This window comes from Neodiprion lecontei, chromosome 7, assembly GCF_021901455.1.
Source record: "Neodiprion lecontei isolate iyNeoLeco1 chromosome 7, iyNeoLeco1.1, whole genome shotgun sequence".
In the NCBI taxonomy this organism is placed as follows: Eukaryota; Metazoa; Arthropoda; class Insecta; order Hymenoptera; family Diprionidae; genus Neodiprion; species Neodiprion lecontei.
Genome location: NC_060266.1, coordinates 18716046 through 18736897, shown reverse-complemented (window position 1 = coordinate 18736897; position 20852 = coordinate 18716046). Strand labels below are relative to the sequence as shown.

Genomic DNA, 20852 nt, shown 5'->3' with positions numbered 1-20852 from the left:
TGACAAATTTTCAACTGGTGATTATTGAATTATTGCTACTTGCAATATAATTCTGAATAAAATAGTGTGTACAAACGTCGTACTACATAAGATAATACGTAACAAGCGTATACTGTAAACATTTCTTTTATACCTCGCTGATACTTGCCACGGAAGCTGTGAAGGACAGACTTCCAGAGAATAAATTCGTAAAACGAAAAAAATCATGCACGAATAACTAAACGTTTTACGCATCATTGTTGGATGGCGATCTTCGCAGGACAAGTATCGCTTGGAATTTAACGGACCTATGTATATTTTTGCAGAACGGACAATCAGCTCACCACCGGAATCCGATGCTGTTCCAATAACTCATCAACGATGCATATTTATTGGATGATTACGAAGCAATTACATGAATTTTCAATAAGTTCCTTATAATTTTAATATGTCTAATGTAATTCATTACCATTTCAACGATGTCTTCTTCTCACTTGGTGAAATTTATCTTCTACTTGAGTCTGCAAAATTTGTAAATGCTGTTTGCGGAAATCGATAGAAATACTTCGATAGAAGTTTGTCTCAGAAAACACCGATGTATTGTTGGAAGCAGGAACATTTTTGAAGCTTCCGAAAGGTCCTACAACCTTTCATCTGTATTTTTTATGACAGAGATGATTGATGAGAATTTGATTATCAAGAATCCGGAAAATCCATTTTTAGGTGATATCAGTCACTCGTTTCCAATATCCTACACATAGTATTATTACATAATTGTATTTTTTGGATAATATTATTATTAGGGGTTACCGAAAAAGTACTGAAATTCCGGATGAAATAGTATCGACTTTGTCGGGAATACATATTCTCAAATTCGAAATTCATAATCATCAACACGGGCGCTGTCACAAATGTATAATATATAAAGTGGACAGATATGAGTAATTATAATCTGGGCCAATTGATAATCAATTTCTGATCAATATTGTGTTTGGGGGTCAGCGGGCAGAGTCGCAATCTAACCAGGTAATATGAGTAGAAGTTGAAAAAAGGAACCTTGATCATCTTTAAATTTTTTTAAATTACTCCTGTGATAATGATTGTCCGAGATTCATCGGGGTTTGTTAGAGCATGGATTGAAACATTAGTATCAGTCGAGTCTTACCTAGTATCCAAAAAATATTTGCAAGTAGTATTTTTTATGTAGAAAGGCCTGGATTTTCCGCTGCAAACAAACTGCATTTTTTAAAAATCACGGAAATCTAACGTCAGTTAAGAAATTATTTTTATATGTCAGCTGCTTCTTTTGGAATGAAGATATGAGCGTTGACTGAAGATACATATTATTATATTCAGTTAACGGTACGAGTTAAGTATTAAACATATGTACAGAAATTACATAAGGTATGTACATATAGGAATAACTACACATTGCCATCCTTTGATTAACTTCGACTATGTCTCCCATCCTTTGCATCAGGAAAAGGTTTCTAACTTTGGGTGTATTCTGCCAGGGAACTGTGGCAGTCCGGTAATAGTATATTTTGAATTTTCTAACTAGCGGTTGGTACTATTTACTGGTCATTTACTGCCAAGGTGTTCCACCGTGCTGGACACAGTAACAGTGACGGATTTGATCTTCAATTTCGGGTAAGGATTAAAATAAAAATAAAAATGAGTTTAACACAGAAATTTAAAATTGTAAATAAAGATGATGATTATATTTGAATTATAAAAGGTCACAATAAATTATATACATATATTTAAGATTTGTTCGAGAGTGTAAGCATTTCTGGTCTATTCCTCTGCCTGGATTGGCCGCTTACAATAGAAATTTGTACACTATGTCACGCTGTGCTCTAAATAGAAAGCACCCGGGTGGTTCTGATTCCTGACCTGTCACAATGATTATCCTCAAAATATATACGTGCTTCTATTTATTTTGTGAACGTCAGGACACTAAGGGTGCAACTCGTTAATGCTTAACCTCAAAAAATTGAGCAAGATTAGTCAAAACTGGTTGATACGGTAATGTAAGTTTGATATTTTTTGGGCGAACGCGCATAGAAAATTTTTGCGCACGTTATAGTGAGAAAAACTGGAACATGCGTGTCTGGTCCTGTGTAATCTAGGGACCTTGGATAAATTCATAGCCAAGTGGCGCCCTCTGCGTCACGCAACTCAGTTGGGTAAGCTGTTGGTATGCAAAGACGACACTGCTAACTCAACTGCCACGTGTACACAGATTATTGATATATATATGTACATATATATATATGTATAAAGAGAGCTGCTCGTTATTATATACAGTGTTTACTATTTCCAATCTTAGGTATCTGTACGAAAGGAAATTCGTGTTTGATACCGATCATCAACCGTTATTTTAGTGATATTCAGTGAAAGACTCAACTTTACAATTATTAAGATGGAAAATCAAGCTTGCCGAATAGAATATACAGTCGTCTATAAGGCCGGTAAAACCAACCTCAACACAGACACGCTTTCCGGGAACCCGATCACTTGATATTCGTTCAGAATAAAAAAACATCCATCAACGTCGAACGACTCGAATAACGAAGAACCTCTAACGATAACTGCGTTATAACTCTGAATTGAAAACGACTAACGACGACAGCTTTAATGAACCGAGCAAAGGACCTGAAAGCAAAAACGAATACGAGTAATTTCAAGTGCTAGAGGAAAATATTGAATCTAGTGAAAATAGCTCAAAACAATCAAATTCGAATGAAAAAGACAGCGTGGGTAAATTGCTGAAACTCGTGCTGCTGGAATTTCACGATGTTGAAGAAATTGAGACGCTACCACCCGACGAAAATTTAACAGAGCAAAAAGAAAAAAGAACCACCTATAAAATCTAATTCTGTCGTAATCGAAGATATTGTGGTCTGCTCTAACCCAATCACAATTCGAGATCATATAGAAACAAAGAAGGGAGCAATTTTTGGTTCGCAAATGAATACGACGAACCCATACATTCAGAAGGAAAATCACTCGTAAATGCGGTAAGGCCATAAAAAATACATACTAATCCAAAGGGAGTAGAAACATGGTTCAAGGAGTAGAAATCAAGGACGCAATTCATAATAATCTTATCAGAAGAAGAAAATTTGGGCGAACAACTGAAATCAGCCATTCATGAACTTGAAGCCTTTATCACACAATTCATAATTACACCGTTGTTCATATCAGAAACTAATCAAAGAATTGATGGAATACCCCGGAAACATATATATTATTAATTTGTTCAGAATAGCGTTTGCCACCGACCTTAGAAAAGTTCTAGTTTGCACGAACAAAATTATTCTACCACCTCAATCGGAACGATTGGCCATCATCGCAGCCACCAGCCTCGACGCAGATGTGTTATATATAAATTCGGTGATTTCGCACTTATTTGCAATAAACAAATACCCAATAGAGTCAGATGACTCGAGTGACAATGAACCAGTAACGACATGCATCAAAGCTCGCAGCTAGCCCACAGCTCTGAACAATTCGAAACGACCCATGATGCTAGCTTTAGTGAACCCGGCAGAAAACTGACAAGTGAAAACGAATATGAGCAACTTGAAGTGCTAGAGGACTGGCTAGAAGTGGGCGTCCCCTACTGCAATCCAACCCACGAGGACAACAATAGTGTTAACAAAAGGGCAGACTACAAAGTGAAAAACGCAGAACCAAGCACCGCTAGAAACAAATCCACAGATGTAAATCCAGACAACAATTTCCATAATTTATTGGTAAGAAATATACATTGAATAGTATGACATTAGTAACTTTCCTTATAATATTATTAGGAACAAATTCCATACTGGTGCAACATTTTTTGAGTAAGTAGTTTTGATTTTCACTTTTGAAGTTTGAATTTAAATGCAATTTCTTTCAACTGCACAATAGCATCAGGAGACTCATGTTCCTTATACGATTATTACGACTTTCCGTCCGGTGAGAAATACTGCTGTTTATTAGTCATTTTACCCATAACTTAATGTCTAAGACATAAGTAACAACTGTTACTCATTTAAGACCAATTTTTCTCAGAAATTGAATGGAAACTTTAGGTGCATTCTCATGAGTAATATTCGAGTTATAATAAAACAAAGTTCATGTTTCGGAAAGAAATGGTAATCGTTCTTTCTCTTTTAATACTAATTTTTATTGGACATTAATTAGAAACTTCAGGTATATTTCTGTGATATTTGGTCTATTATACACATAATATATATATCAAAATTCATGTCTTTCCATCAGACATTTTAGTTATAATATAATAGGAACAATATACAGTTTAAATTTTTTTGTAGGCTGCCACATTTAATCAATTAATCAGGTGAATTTGAAATCACAATTATTATTACTGACTTTCAATCAGCACGTTTAACAGCGTATCCTTCAACGCTTTCTTATCTTTAAGACCAATCCAGTTACATTTGTACTGCAGTTTTACGCTCAGTACATATTTCCATACTCTACGAGTACTATCCTCACGTCAGCAGAAATCCCGCCCACTGGTCTGAGGTGCTTCAACTGTTTTATAATGAGAATAAGTTAACCAAATGATAATATTGCGTGATGAATGATATAGTTAACAATAATTCATATTTTGATATCGTTTTCATTTTTCTATAGTAAACTAATTTATCTTCAAATAACACTCATTTTGACATTTCAATTTTCAATATTTTTCGGCTTCTCGCACAACCATGAGTTTAAAGTTCGCATCATAACTACGACGAACGTTTTTGTTCACTTGTTTTGTCTTTGAATCCCTACACTCCACTCTATCTGCACTCTGAATATTCATTTTCTCAATTATTGCATGCACGAAACATCTAATAAACAATTTGTATTTCCGACTTTATACTGATGCTTTGAAAAAATTGAAGTTCAAATTTTCGATCTTCGAGATTAGGCACGCACGCGCAGTGCGCGAATATTGCATTGCGAGAATATTACAATTATCGGTCGATAAAGAAGTTCCCAGTTGATAATGCAGATCCCCTACAAAGTCCCGAATATAAGTCGAGTTCGGTTTTTGAGGGTAAAGTCGGTTACTAAAAACCTCGACTTCTATTCGGGCCAACACGTTATCTACACGGTCACGAACTTCAATTCATCCATACTATTTTTTGTTTCAATTTTGGATTCTTCAGTTTATTTACAAAATCTTCCATGTCTTCCAAACTTGTCATAGGAAATTTGTCTTCAATATCTTCATATGTGGCATGATTATTCAAAGATAACAATATAAACATGGCTTGCATCTTGGTAGACATGTAATCAAACCTCTCCGTAATCCACTTTTGGCTAGCTTCGATAAGGATTTTCAGTGTTTGAATTTCTCCGGCCAGTTTTTTACAAGTAGGGCATCCTGGAATGAAAAATCAGATACCTTACTTTACATGAAACCTTATTAAAACACTGGTCTGTATACTATACAGACAGCAAACATCAATTACAATACAGGGAAATGACGAAGAAAAAATGTTAAAATAATTATAAAGGTGCGATGTTAAGAACGACTAACCACAAGCTGTTTTGTATTTATGATCCTATATTCAGCCATTGAGCTTTGGATGATACTACATATTCCATAATCACTGCTGGGTAAAATGCTTCAATTGATCCATTTAAAATGTAAAATGGAAAATGCTTTCAAAAACATAATTTAAATGGGTAAATGCAAATGGTTACTTCGAGAACATTTAAAATGAAAAATGGAAAATAGGTATTTAAAATGGTTTATTAAATGCAAAATGGTATACATAATGAAATCATTTTTATGTCTTATTTGTAATACAATACACGTCGATTATCTTTTTGTTTCTCTTTTTTTTCACTTTATGTATGCAGTATTCGTTTTAAGGAGCAACTGCTTCTCGAACGTATCATCATTCATGCTTCTTCTTCTGGGTTGCAAGATCATAGAGCCATAGGAAAACAATCGTTCCACTGGTGCAGATGACGGCAAAGGCGTCTTGTACTTGACAAATAACTTTTGAATTATCGGAAACTGTTTTAGAGATTCTAGCGAGTCATTATTATTTTAAAGATATTGCAAGCACTGCAATTGCACGCTATTCTTTGTGGAAACATTAAGAATGCTTTCATCGGGAGATGTTCCTTCCTCGAACGTGAAAAAGCTTTCGCTGCTTTTATTATATTGGCTCGATTCGTTTTCTTTTTGTGAAGTATCACGTGAATATAGTGATTCGGCTTTATTGAAGAGAAGATCCTTCACATCGTTTCTTTTTTCCTTAGGTACCCACTGTAATTTGAAGAACGGATGGCTGACAGACACTAAGATAGCATCATTAGTTTGTGATGAGAATGAGTAATACTCAATGAACCTCTTCTCAAGGCTTGCCAAAAGTACTGTTATTAGTTGTGAACAATATTTCAAGTGACGGAGTTTCAACTTCTGTAGAGTCTTCCTTATTTGCACCGAAATTGGGAGCAGTCCACCGTAAAAGCAGTTCTTGTCGCCTTGGAGTTTGTCTAAAGCTATAGCAATTGGGCTATTGCATTCAATATATTCCTCCAAGAATTCTAGATCAGTTTCTTTGAAGTTAGGGAGTTCTAATGCGCTGCAAACATTACCGAGAGACTCTTTCACTTTAATGAAGTCCAACAAGCAGTCGTAAGTTGAATTCCAGCGTGTCGGAAAAGGGAAACTGGGCGCTTTTCCTGTAATATGTAAATATATCTCTGCTGCTTTGGGCGATCTCGACGTCAAATTCCATATGGCTGAGCATTTTCCAAATGCCGAATGATGAGATCGACTGTAACTGACGCCACTGTTCACAGAGGGCTCTTTGAACGCAGCTTTAATATCGACAGAAGCTACCAGATTAAGTGTATGACTTGCACAGCGTTGATGTTCAGGTAGGAGCCGGAGCTCATCAGAATTAGAATCATGCTCCAAAATTCCTGTAATGACAAGCTCGTCCTCATCGTCTTCATCAAGATCATCTAGAGTATTCAAGTCTTGAGGCTGACTGAATACGGTAAAAGCCTTCACCATATTAGACGCGTTGTCAGTCGTGGTCTTTAAAACTTTCTTCGGGCTCAGTTTGAATTCACAGTGGACCTCGTGAATTAGTTCGGCGTTTTTGTCATATGTGTGACTTCCTCTGAACCTTCGACAAGCCAAAGCAGCACTTTCTCTCTGCAGGTCTTTATTTATCTGAAATGAATCATTAATGAATTGTAAATTATGCACCCTAATCCCTAATACGAATGAAGATTCAATTATTATGAAGAGATTAATAGTTGAGATTCCAATTTTTGTACTATTTTAGAGAGATATATGAATATATATATATGAACGATTCCACCAAATATCGGACAAAAATAGTGTTTCTCAAATGGAAATCAATATTATAATTCATCAAAAGACAATTATCAGAAAAATGTGTAACAAAATTTTTCCACACTTGGAATCCAAAAACATCGAGGGGCTGGATTTTTCCGGTAGTTCCGTTAGGTATAATCATTACTTTGACATCTCTATTTGAAAGTTTCACATCAGGTACTTTCGGAAAAAATTAGGGCCGGATTTAGAGGTCGAGAGGCTTCGGGGCAACAAAGGAGTGGAGGCCCCCTGGCCCCAAATTATTTTCCAAATAAAGTGGACAATTTTTTTCCGTTGAGCTTTTCAATGAATAATTTGTTGTGGAACCAAGGATAGATTATTTTATTATTTAACAAACATATAAATATAATCGGAAACGAGAATTATCTGAAATTAAATTCTAGCGTTAACGAACGGAATCTTCCGAGCTTTTTTTGCCGAAAAATCGTTGATGATTTCGCTGAAATCCAGTTCCCGGAGTAGATCACTTTCAATACTCAGGAGAGAAAGCTTTGATAGACGATTTTGTCCCATCGTGGTTCGAAGCCTATTTTTTGTAATTTTCATTTTTGAAAATGAGCGCTCTCCCGTACAATTGATACCATCAAAACCAAATACATTCTCAGTGCAATTTCAAAGTTTGGGAATGTAGCTCTGAAATTTTGATCTTCGAGAATTTGGTAGTAAAATAGTTCCGGAGATTGGTCTTTTCCATAGTCCTTTTTGTATGAGTCGATCAAAGATACAAATTGAACCAACTCATTACCAAGACTAGGTTCTAAATCATCCTGATAAACTTTCACCAATGCCTCTGCTGCAGCGTGCAGATATTCAGCAACCATCTTGTCGATGTGATTGAGAAATCCAAATCTCGAACGTACAGTTTCATAAGCATGCAATCTTTCGGTAAGCGAAACGCATAGCTGGTCGACCACTGGGATAAAAGCGGATACTTTGTATTTCTCCTTCGGTGACAGATTTGCGTCTTGTGCTTTCCCGTAATCAAGCGGATTCAACCTGACGTTTCTCGTTCTGGTCCTGGTGCGTGATTGTACGTATTCGTCAGTCTGAGATATTTTTTTGGCAGCTTCCTCGTATTTATCAAAATCATTCCTTTTAGATTCCACAAATGATTTCAATGATTCTAATGCACGCATTGCCGATTCAAGAATCATTTACGGGTCTTGCAACATCTTGTTTGTAGCGTTGAATCGCTCCAAGATGTCGTTCCAAAAGATTGCGAATAAAGCGGTTTCGAGACTACTCATCTTCTGTAGAAGGTGCGCTGCTTCATTCCTCGCGATGTCGTTTTGCTCTTTATCGGAAGATATGCTGGTTAGAGCTTCTTCGATTTCTGAATAGCGGTCGACTATGGCTTTCGTAGCTTCAGCTCGACAGGACCAACGAGTGTCACTTAGCTTTTTCAAGACGTAAAACTGTCCGCTTTTTTTCTTCGACAATTTCTCGATCAGAATTCCGTATCGTTCTGTACTTGCTGTGAAAAACGTATATAAATTCTGGACGAAATCAAAGAATTGAACAGCTGATGGACAAGAGTTGGCAGCTGCCTTTCCAACTAAATTAAGGGAATGACCACAACATGGTACAAACGCCGGTAAATGGTTTTTCTCCAAAATAAGAGCCTGCATCCGTTTGTATTTGCCACTCATGTTTGCAGCGTTGTCGTACGATTGGCCGCGGAAATCCATTATGTCTATTTGATGGTCACCTAAAAATGTGAGTAGAGCGTTTGCTGTGGTTTTGCCACTATGACCGCAGTTTGGTAAAAAAGTAAGAAATCTTTCCTTTGGCGTTGATCCTTCCATATATCGAACAACTATAGTTAGCTGATCGATGTGAGATTCATCGGGAGTAGGGGAGCCCGGGGCTAAAAGTTCCGATTTTGGGTAAACATAAAAAATGACTGGCAAAAGTGTTTGCAATTCTTTTGACTGTTGACTAACTTATCGTTAAGGGATCGTCTCAGTGTGACACTCCGAAAAATCACTGATTTTCGCGAATTTTTTTTTTAATGTTCACATAAACTAATCGGTCCGGTTTTTTTTTCATAAATAAATACGTTTATAAAGAATACAAAATGATTTTTTTAAAGTTTATTTATTGAGTGCATCATTGTTGTATAAATTGTTGTAATTTCACGTGAAAAAAAAAGGTGCTGCACGGTTTCCACGATGACGGCCGCAATTTTGATCTGAAAAAAAAATTTCAAACAGATTATTGATCTGTAGGAAAGTCGCTATCGCGCTATGGAAGGTTTTTTTTTTTCTTTCAAATTTGACAAAATGGCGGTGGTTTGAACAAAAAGTGTCGAATGTGGCCCTTTTTTTCGACAGTTTTTCGTAAAAAAAATAGGAAGTTTTCAAAAAAAAAAAAAAAGCTTCCATAGCGCGATAAAGAATGACGTTTAAAATGTTCTCCCGAAATTGGAACTAGATATCTTTAAAACTCTTCCTTTGAGAGTGGAAACCGTTTTGAAAAACACCATTCTGAGAAAAACGCGTTTAAAGATTGAAGTTGGAAAAGTTTATATAAATCGTTTACTTACGATCAATCGGCGATGCCAGGTCTTGATTTTTTTCTTGGGGATTTCTCTCGTACGTCTATCCGTGGTGGATGTCAAAAACGAACTGAAATGCTTGGACAGTTTATTCTGCAAGGTTATAGAACCTAAGCACCTTAGTACTCGCGCAGGTAGAAAACCCGTTCCCTTTCTACAAGAAACGCTGTAGCGACCGTAATAATTTGAATTTCGATTTAAAAATTTGAGAGAATGTTTAGAACAGTGTATACTATACGATAATGCAAAAAAAAAAAAAACAATTTTTTGAAAATTTCACACTGAGACGATCCCTTAAATGTATTGTATTTTGTGGTTTTAAGCTTATATATGATATATTATCATAGGTTTTTCATATAAAGTTATTTATTTATGGTGAGTTGGAAAGGAACTTCTAACCCCTTCGTGGGGCTAGTTGTTACTGCATTGGGGTAAGTTGTTACTAGGAAGTAATAATTCACTTTCGAATGAATGTTTCAATTTTTGATGATTTAAACACATGAATTTTATTTATAAGTTGTACTTGTTCAGGTAGTGATACTTACAAATATATTTAAAAAAAAAAAAAAAAAAAAACAGTACAGTTCAATAGGTAGATAATTGTCTTTGTTTATTACTAAGTCAACAGTCATAAAAACTCTGTATTACGAACCAGATCAACAAAAATAAGCTATATTTATCAGTCTTATCTTCCACATGCTTATATTAATGAGATGAGTGACAAATCTTTATCAATCCTTAACTTATTTTAAATAATCAGCCTTTGACAAACATACAAAATTACAAAAAATCATCACACGACTCATCAGAATCACAGTTTGAGCAAACATATGATGCCTTGCTCATGTTTTTAATACATTTTGAATGAGCCCAGTTTTTGCACAGCAGACACTGGATCCACGTTTCTCCGGACTGTGATTTGGAATATGCATCACAACAAACAATACAATAATATTCCAAGCTGTCTTCCTCATTATCACTCTCAGTATTTTTTTGAAGAACCTTTCGCTTAGCTTGGGCCTTACCCTTTCCTTGAACCTTACGTTTTTCTAAACCTTCACCCTTTCCTTTTCCTTTTCCGTTGATTTTATTCTGTGAATTTTCATTCTCTTTTTTTCTTTTTTTCGACTGCTCTTCGGCTAAAGCATTTTTCTCCGGCGTGTCAGTCAAAACAGCTGATTTTCTAATACGACGCTTGGAATTCCCCTGTCTTGGTGGTGCCTTTGGCAGTGGTCGGACTGCTTCAGGTGAAAAGATTACTGTATTATCAACCGTTTTCTTTCCGTGAAGGTCAACAATGGGATGTTCAACGACTTCAGTTAGAGACGATTGTCCTGCGTTATGAACGTTGGAGGGCCCTGGCTGAGGTTCGTTTTCCTCGACGGTCCGATGCGTTGAATTAGGTAGTTCTCGACTTTCAATTAAAGGGCGATCAGTTACGTAACATTGCGCAAAGTCTTCATCCTTGAATATATTCTTGTTGAGTGGACATATTCCAGTCTTCTTGAAAGCATTAACTATGTTGTTGGGAGTTGCTGCTAGAAGCCAAGCATGTTTAACGATCCCTGGAAGCTCGTAGATGGACATGGTTTTACCAGGATTATTGCGCATCCAATTATCTTGAGCTGTCGCACAATAACTTTTAAACGGCCCATAGACACCGACATCTAAAGGTTGAAGGCGATGCGTGCAATGAGGGGGGAACGAAAGCATTATGACCCCGTTAGCTTTTGCTTTTTCAACAACGTTTATGTCAATATGAGAACAATGATTGTCCAGCAACAACAGGACTGGCTCTGATAGAGTTGGCTTCACATGTTTTACAAAGTGATCCATATATATCATAAACTCTGTTGCTGTCATCCATCCAGAGCTATTGCCCGCTCCAATAGATTCGGGTGGACCGTCTCGGATAAATATGTCTTTAAATTTGAGTCGTGGGAAGACAAACATCGGTGGAATAGTGTTTCCCGATGCACTGACTGCCATTTCAACGGTAACTAATGTGCCGCGTTCAGCCGATACTACGGCTCCTACTTGCTTGATGCCTTTTTGAGCGATTATTTTCTTTGGGTTTTGAACCGTTGTTACACCTGTTTCATCTAAGTTCCAAATTCTGGATGGTGGCAAGTTATATTTGAGCACAGTATCACCGAGCTTATGAAAGAAGTTATCAATGTTCGTCTTATTGAATGAAGTAGCTCGGCTCAAACTTGTTGCTTCGGGAGCCCTTATTGACAGTTTAGGGTTCCTCTTTAAAAAAGCACTTAGCCAATCAGGACCAGACATGCCATTTTTGTGCCAAGTCGATGGAATGTTCTTTACGTCAAATTTCAGCGCACATTCGTAGGCTAATTTTCTTACTTCTTGCGGTTTAAGACCAAAGAAGATCGAGGAGCACTTCAAAAGATAGTCTGATAAACTTTTTTCTTGCTGCTCATCAAAAACCAACCTCACTGGCTTATATCCCACTGTGGCCTTTTCTCCAGCTTTTAGTTTTCTCACAAATCTTGACAAAGTCATATGACATATTTGGAATTCCTTAGCAACTGTTTTTACCTTACAGCCTTCCTTAATAACAGTTTCAGCTGCTTTTTGCATAAGTTCTAGGGAAGTGGTACCCCTCTCCGTCTTTCGTTTGTATGTTCGCATCCTAAAACAAATTAAGAATCGATATAGACTAGCTGTACATTTGCGATGGGGCAAGTTGTTAAAGTAACAACGTGCCCCAAATCACGGTAACAACTAGCCCCGTTCGGCACACATGGCATCTTGATACCATTTTGTGTTTATACATGAAAATAGGCGAAAATGCGCTGTTACATAATGTTTTTGAATGTGTATCGATCCATAAAGACGAAACAATCAAAGACACCAACGTTGAATAATCGAAATAGACCAAAAAATAAAGATACGAAAATATTTACTTACTTGGCGCGCGACTGGTCCTACTTTGTAACCACACTGACGGCCGGCGCGAACGCTACTGGAACGGCTGACACAGTGGCGTGATCTGGTGACGAATCGAGGCGCGCTTGAAAAATATCGATATCTCTTTGCATCTTCGAGCTACAGCTGTCGGAACAACTTACTCCCGGAACTTTTAGCCCCGGGCTCCCCTAGAGTCCACTGATACCGAATAATATTTGGAATTTTTTATCCTGGATACTATTTCAGTTAGGACTTTATCTCCCATGCAATTGATCAGTTCTTCGCAAATCGTGGACGAAAGGTAATTGACATGACCACTCCCTTTGTTTGCATGCGTTTTTAAATGGGTAGCCAGGATTGGTTCATACTCGGCTAACAATTCCAAAATTTCCAGGAAATTTCCATTTCTCGGTGAGCCAACAATTTCATTGTCACCTCAAAAGGCCAATCCGCGTTCAGCAATGAATTTGATCGTACTAACGATAATTTTGAGATTTTTTCGCCAGTACTCGATTTGTTGTGCCTCTTGCATGGCTAGCTCTTGGTCGATGCGTCCTGTGACTCTTCCCCGTTGCAGTGAACTCATTACTGATTCCAAATGAGTCTTCGAAATCTCATGTTCACACAGACAATCAGATGCATGCTTCCAGCCACTGAAGCTTTCTCCACTGAGTTTCGTATTTTGAGTGGACATCAATTTACACGCGTAACAATATATTTTCCCCGTAGTTGGAGAAAAGCAAAGCCAGAATCGATTGACGGTCTCTTGATTTTTATTGCGGCGTGTAAACATGTTCTTTGTACATTTCCGAACAAAGTTGGAAGTGTCTCGAGGTTGATCTTGAGGAACTGAATTCTGCAACGATACTTGACCGCAATTTTGAAGTTCCGTGGAACCTTTTTTCGCCCAATAATCGATCATTTCCTTTGTTATATTAACAGGCCAAAGACCTATGTCATTTTTGAGACCGCTTAATTCCTCGCTCAACTCTGCTTCTTTTTGGGTTTGAGATTCGGTTATAGAAAATTGTGTGGTGTCGCCTGATGAAACTTCAGCCTCCGGGCCCTCAGGATTATCTTGGATATTATCGACATCTCTATTTACTGTTGAATCTCCTGTTGTTTTTTTTAGGATCTTGAGGGATTTCTTCTTTATTCAACGACGTAAAAAAACTGGTCAATTTGGGTGTTTTAGCTAAAGATTCTTCGGATTTCTTGACCCGTTCTGCTTGCAATTTCCTCTTCTGAGAGCCACTGGCAGAAACTCGAGGAGTTTTGTGACGATCACTCATGATTCCACTATAAAAGAAATGTTAAGAAAACATACGCCTGAAAAAACCCTTAACCAATAGGAAAATAGTTCTGGAGATGATAGTCGAGCAAACAAAAATATTAGCAGAAACACAAAAAAGAGTTACGAGCAGTGCACATGGAAAATGGAAAGAATAGAGAAGCTGCGAGCTATGTATCGAAACCTGACCAGTTATGTGCATGCCCTCAAAAATAAGAGATAAAAACAGGAGTGAATTGAGAAAAAGTATTTCAAAATTGAATGAGCAAGCGTTAATTTACCTTTTAAATATTGGCATTTGATCATGATATTTCAGTCGCCTAAACGATTAAATAATTAACTTACGCAGAACCAAACAAACGCATGATAAACAATAAATCATAACCTCTCCGTAACCGTTTTTTATGTTCTTGTTCTTTGCATATATTTCATATATTTAAATGTTGAGAAAAACAACTTTTCTTTTCGTATTGCACAATCAAATATCACATTCAGTTTGTATTGTAGATTACAAGATAAAGATGAAAATACTTACGTCTGTCCGCACAAATTCGAAAGAATTTACATTTGTTGGACAATTTTCGAAAGTTCGTAGCTTCTTGAACACACGTGAATGTATAAAACTCCGGGATTCCCTGCTACAAGCACGCCACTCAGCGGACACTTGTCGAGGCTACGACGGATCGTACAGACAAAAAACGGGGGAAACGGGTATCGCTGTATCGACACGCAAATACGGGGAATAGGCTGCCAAAATCCGCAGAATATACTCTATCAATTCCTTATCGAATTGGCAACTTTTATTCTATTCTAGATAGCCACGAACAGGCAAAGGGCTTTTGAAGATTACAATAAAAAGAAACAAAACTCACACTTGCCACTTGCAAGGTAAAACAGCGAAAGAAAAATTTCTAAAAGCGAAAACAGCGTAAAAAAATTTTTACTAGTGTTTATATACTAGTTGGAATTTGAAAAATTTTTTTTCGAAGTCTCAATTGTGGGGGCCCCTCTTTCGTGGAGGCCCCGGGGCTGTAGCCCCGGTTGCCCCCCCCTAAATCCGACCCTGAAGATACATTCGTTCAGCACCATGTGCTCTTTGGGACGACTCGAATACAAGAGAGCGATGAGCGAGACTCGTTTTGTCTCGACAATGCTAGAAGTCACGTTACTTACACTCATACGGAAGAGGGGATACTCACATGCGTGTGTCCTCTCACACACTCGTCAGCGCGCTCTATACTATATATTTGACTATAGGTCATATTTTGTAACAAACAAGTTACGATTTTGTGATACTTACTAGGTCTTGTGACTCTCGAGGCTCTTCCTTGTTGATTAAGGCCACTCGGGCCAGGTTCTGCCAATGCATCTGCTGGAGATGGTGTTATTGCTGGAGGAGGTGGCGGTGGTGGTGGCAATGCAGCGTCTGTATTTTCTTCAGGTATTGAAGAGCCTTCCTCCAAAGTTGCCTCCGCGCCATCAAAGTTTTCGAGAACTTCTATATCTAAAAAAACACAAAAGTCAAATGAGCGATATACACACAATTTTTGATTTATTAATAAATAATTAATGGCATATTAAAAAACGATTACTTATTAGTCTAATCGAGAGCAACGGCCTCGACGTAGTCTCGCAAAGTTAAGATGCTGCCATCCTCATCGAGTATGCTCTCGTCTCCTTCTGCCAGTAGCTCTATGGCGTTTAACTGAAATGGTTTTTATAGAAACAAATGACTTTCCAAAATAATTTTTATGACATTCGATATTTTGCTTCATCAGTGCAAAACCAATATTACCTGTTCTTCGGGAAAGGCATCAGGGCATTCCACTCCTTCCACGTAATCGAAGCCCATAATGCCCATAATTTTTTCCTCTCGTTGGGTCGGTTTCACTCAAGGGCCACCAACATTCCCTGTCCTCGAACGATTTGCTCGAATTTTCGCTACTTTTTGCGACACAGTGGTCTTGTTGTCTCGCCACGTCTAGAATAAAAATTTGAAACATTTATTATGAAAAATTACAGATTATATAAAATATGCAAATTTATAAATGCGATATGAAATGATGTGTAAAAGGGTGCAAATTAAAATTTGCAAATTTATTTCTCAAGATTCTGTATGATAAATAAAGGACGTGTTCAGAACAACTCAACGTTGAGTAATGTTGAGCATCGTAACTCAGCGCTAATGTTCCCCAACCAAATTTCAATAAGCACCTTTTAAAATAACATAATATACTCATATTAACTTACTGATTTCCATGATTCTACGTCTTTCCCTCTCTCATCTTTTCCCATCTTGTTCAGTTCCTCCACGAGTTGCTCCCACGACGCGGCCAAATCCGATTTTCCATGGAGAGATTGAAATTTCCCTGTTGCGATGTGCGGATGCTAGATAAAATAATCAACCATATAATCGATTTGGGCTGGCGTGGCCTTCGCCTGTCTCTTCTGTTTGTTTCTAGAAAAAATTGATCAAAATTAGTCACGAAAACATGAACGAATTAAATTTTCACATGTTCATAACCTATAAACCACACAAAACTAACATATAATTCACAATATCACACATAGCATGTATTATAAACATCGTAGATTATACTAACTTCCCAACCGAAATCATAGTAACGATGCAAACAAAGCAAAAACGCACTTCACTGGAATTGATATTGATATTTATATTTACAACGTTCACTATACGATGGATTAGCACTGACTGATTGTGCGCGCCTCGATTTAAACCTTCATGTGCGCCACCGCGGCACGAATTTCAACTATTTTAAGGCGAGTTTCAATAAAATTCTAGTTTTTTACTAAGGATTTGTCACAATACGTCACTTCCTGTCGGTATCCATAACGACGATTCGTTATCCCATTCTGTGACGTCGAAGTGTCGCTATTCGTAATTACGGTATCGCACCGTCGTTATGAGATTGTCGTTACACGCGGCGAAATTCGATATCGTTCCGATAGCGTTCCGAATCGGTATTCTTATAACGAGTTACAGAATCGCCCTACAGGACTCTTTCGATCACCTCGGGGTCGTCCGGTTGCTACAATTACCTTGGGCCTGGTAACGCGTTGGATGCGGGAAAACCGGTTAATCGAGTTGACGCTATTGCACAGAAACACGATATTTCTTACGACAAGGCTACAAGTTGGGATGAGATACGAAAAGCTGACGACGACGCCATTGCCGAGTTTAAAAAGGAAATACCAAGTAAATCTTTTATCGCCGCGACAGCGGGATACCTTGGACTCGAAGCGAAGGAAATTGGCGAGTCACTTGCAAGACCTAAGCGCGAGTGATCTTGCAAAGCGCGCAAAGAGAAAACAACGAAAACAGATGCGTCGCCTTCGGAGCGTAGGAGCAATGGTGCAATATAAGCGTCGTAATGCCTAAAAGAAATCGCGGACAAGATTTGTATGCAGCAAGAGAGAAAGAGATTGGTGCAGCATATCGAGAACAGAAAAATAAACTAACTTCGCTGGCTTACGTTGAATTTAAGAGACAATATTGGAAGAAATTTAAATCTGCAGCAGCACATGAACCACAGCCTGGACCCTCCTCCAGACCCGACCCCGCCCCTGGACCCGCCGATCCGGACACTCCTGGAGATACATATCCCGACTTATCTCCTGGTACTTGGGACGATTTACTTGAGTTTCTGGTGCCTAAAGGTGTTCCTTTCAGTAATATGGAAGTTGACGAACAGAACGTGCAGCAGGAGGGATCCGTGCCTGGAGTTCCTGCGAGAGGAGGGTCGGGAGGAGGACCTGCCATAGTTTCGCTGCCAAGGTCAATGGATGCAGATGGCTGGAAGATGTCGTTCCACAAATCCCGTGTAATGTTTTCATATGCATATGCTAACGTTAATTTAAGTACAGCATTTACGAATAGTGACGTGATGACAACTCCTCTGACTTATATACCAGTGGATTTTTTGCCATTTTATTTATCTCCTTCTGAGTATGATAATATGCCACCTTTTGCTAAAGTAACAAATGTTTGGTGCAGAGTCCGGATTATCGGAGTTCGTTCTGGCTTCGATACTGGAGCTACAAATTCCAGTACCGCGACCGCAGAGTATTGTCCGATTCTAATGACTGCCGTCGGCCTAAATAATAAAATTGATAACTTGAATATGAGTTATAATACTGTTGCAACTTCACCGATGGTGCCAACCGGCACCGGGGCCCTCGATTCAGATTTAATCCATAGAAAATATTACGATTCCGTAGCGTCTTCCGTGCAATGTGTGCCACGTTCTTCATCTTATTACGCATGTCAATACTGGAATAAAGAGAGTCACGAGCCAACCGACGCCGGTAATAAATTACAGCCGCACACGGGAAAAATGTTTCGTCTCGATAAAGTAGTTGATTTACACTTATTGAATTCTGCTATCGGAGAGCAGGTAATTGAATATTCATATAAACCGAGATCCGGGTTCATAAATCGACCAAAAACGTCGTTTGTTCCTTGGCAAAGAATGGGAGAACAATCGCGCAATCAATTTGGCGGGTTTAAACATTTGACTCAGTGGAATAAACAACTCGGTCAGCTTGAAATGGTGCACAACGACACGACTGCAGCCTGTTTCAACGTAGCGACAAACCGACCACTGTATTCGTACAATCAAAATATCGAAACATACGGCACATTTTCGACGCGTGATGATTGGATAACCGAAGGCCTTCCACAACCACAAGTTCATATAGGTATGCAAGCTATTCTGCAGTTAAATCCGAGCACCGAATCAACGACATTCCTTAACGCGGCTGTGTATTATCATATTGATTGCGGTTGCGATATTGTCGGAGATAATTCTTCAATATGGACAAATGGCCGAGCGGCGACGCATCATATTAACGAAAGATGGTTCACACACGGCACTCAACACTACCAGCAACCTGTTGTTAATTCCGCATCATTTAAATATTCAACAGATGGCATAAAATCACTTATAAATAATCGTATTGAATCTGACGCATCTGGTAGTTTTGCGCGCCTGATACGGGATAAGGGAGTGTTTGAGAGATTGAAAGAAATGTCTGTTGCACACGAATAAAATGTATATCTTTATTGTATTGAATAAACACACGATTACATATTATCGTCTTCTTCCTCCTCCACCATATTATTATTAACATTATATTTTTGAAGCAAGTGATAAAAAGCAATTGGCCAAGGTTTCTTCTTGCACGTTTTTAAATATTCGCAAGGTTGCGAGGTATAACATATCATTCTGGTGCGAAAGGCTTCGTCTTTTGGAAATATGTCGTTGTTGGACAATACAATTACTGGAGTGCGGGTAATAATTGCATCATTTTGATATTTAACTTTCGCATTGGCCGTGTCTCCACCGAAAATTGTTTTCAACGTTTCAAACGCGGAAGGTTCTACCACCGGTTCGTTCCACAATATAATTCTACGATTGACACATTCTTGTAGGGGGAAACCGCAATGTTTGTTAAAATTACCGAGCTGTCCGAAATTAAGAAAGAAGTGCACGACTGCATCAAAAAAATAATTCTTACCCGCGTTTGGATTGCTAAGCACGAACATGGTATTGCGCTTCAGAACGTTCTTATTGCAAATATCGTATACGTCTTTTAAAAAAATTCTGACCTTCTCCACGTTGTCGTTAAATTGAAATTTGAACAATTCGTCCAATACGTACACCGACATATCAAGATTATAATAATATTCTGAAACATCACCCATCGGAGCATTGAATATTAAATTTTGTGGGTCGCAAGTATCGTACCAATTCGCGAAATCTTCTATCGTCATATCCATGTATTCCAAAGTAATATGATTCAAAATTGTGTTCAACAACGGTGATGTTCGTGGCATATATCGATATTTACCTTTCGACCAGTGTCGCGTTGAGAATATATGAGCTATTGGTGCTGTGGGAAATTGTTGAATGAATGACTTGATCCGGTCCCCCTTACAACTTTCTTCAGTTCGAGGCGTTTCAGAGACTTTTGGGCTAAGGAAATCACTCTGTCTACAGCTATCTGAAGAGGATCCACAGGAGACGAAGTCAGAAAATAGCTTCGAAGAGTCGATTGACGCCACCAGTTGCTGCGATCCAGTCCCGCACATTCGTTGAATGGTATCACATCCAATTTGATTATGTTTAGACCACGTTCTCCCGGCGATGTGAAGGTGATGAATTGATCGTTCACCTTTTTCGAGATAGATTGTTGCACGTTCCCAATGCAAGATGCTGAACTCGTTGGCGCAAACAAGTCGTCTTCCCCATCGCTTGTATCCAGCGGCTTCGATATGCTGCATACGGGCACATCTGCAGGTGCTGCTGGTGTAGCTGCAATCGTGGATGATGTGCCAATGACTTCCATGGGCTGATGCGACAAAATAGACCCCGCCGTATGGACCTGCCAGGCATCTATTAAAATGTTGGTCTCTGCTTCCGTCAGACACTCTGCCGTAAATATCGTGAATAACTCGTCGTCTTGGAACCTTTTTTTAAAAACCAGAAACGAGCATTTTGCGGATAATGCTTTCTTCTTGAGAGTTTTTAGAGCTTCCTTGACTGCTGTCTGGAACGCATATATTTTTTTCTTCAGATTGTAATTCCTCGCATTTAACGCCAGTTCGTTCGCCTTCGCCAATATTGGCAATATTGACGTCATCGTCTTGTCGTCTTCCCACATTATCAAAAGCACAT

The 20852-nt window shown here is 38.4% G+C and overlaps 1 protein-coding gene across 2 annotated transcripts; it reads left to right on the top strand.

Moving 5' to 3' along the window:
* The first annotated feature begins 2271 nt into the window (after positions 1–2271).
* On the top strand, positions 2272–19759 carry LOC124295332. 2 transcript variants are annotated; one of them, XM_046744948.1, is made up of 3 exons: positions 2272–3002; positions 3249–3740; positions 15458–19759. In XM_046744948.1, exon 3 carries the CDS (start codon positions 17547–17549, stop codon positions 19221–19223), a length of 1677 nt encoding a protein of 558 aa, XP_046600904.1. In that variant the 5' UTR covers positions 2272–3002; positions 3249–3740; positions 15458–17546; the 3' UTR covers positions 19224–19759. The 2 variants fall into 2 exon arrangements, with proteins under 2 accessions (XP_046600904.1, XP_046600903.1); XM_046744947.1 differs by having other exon boundaries at positions 2272–3740.
* The last annotated feature ends 1093 nt before the right edge of the window (positions 19760–20852 follow it).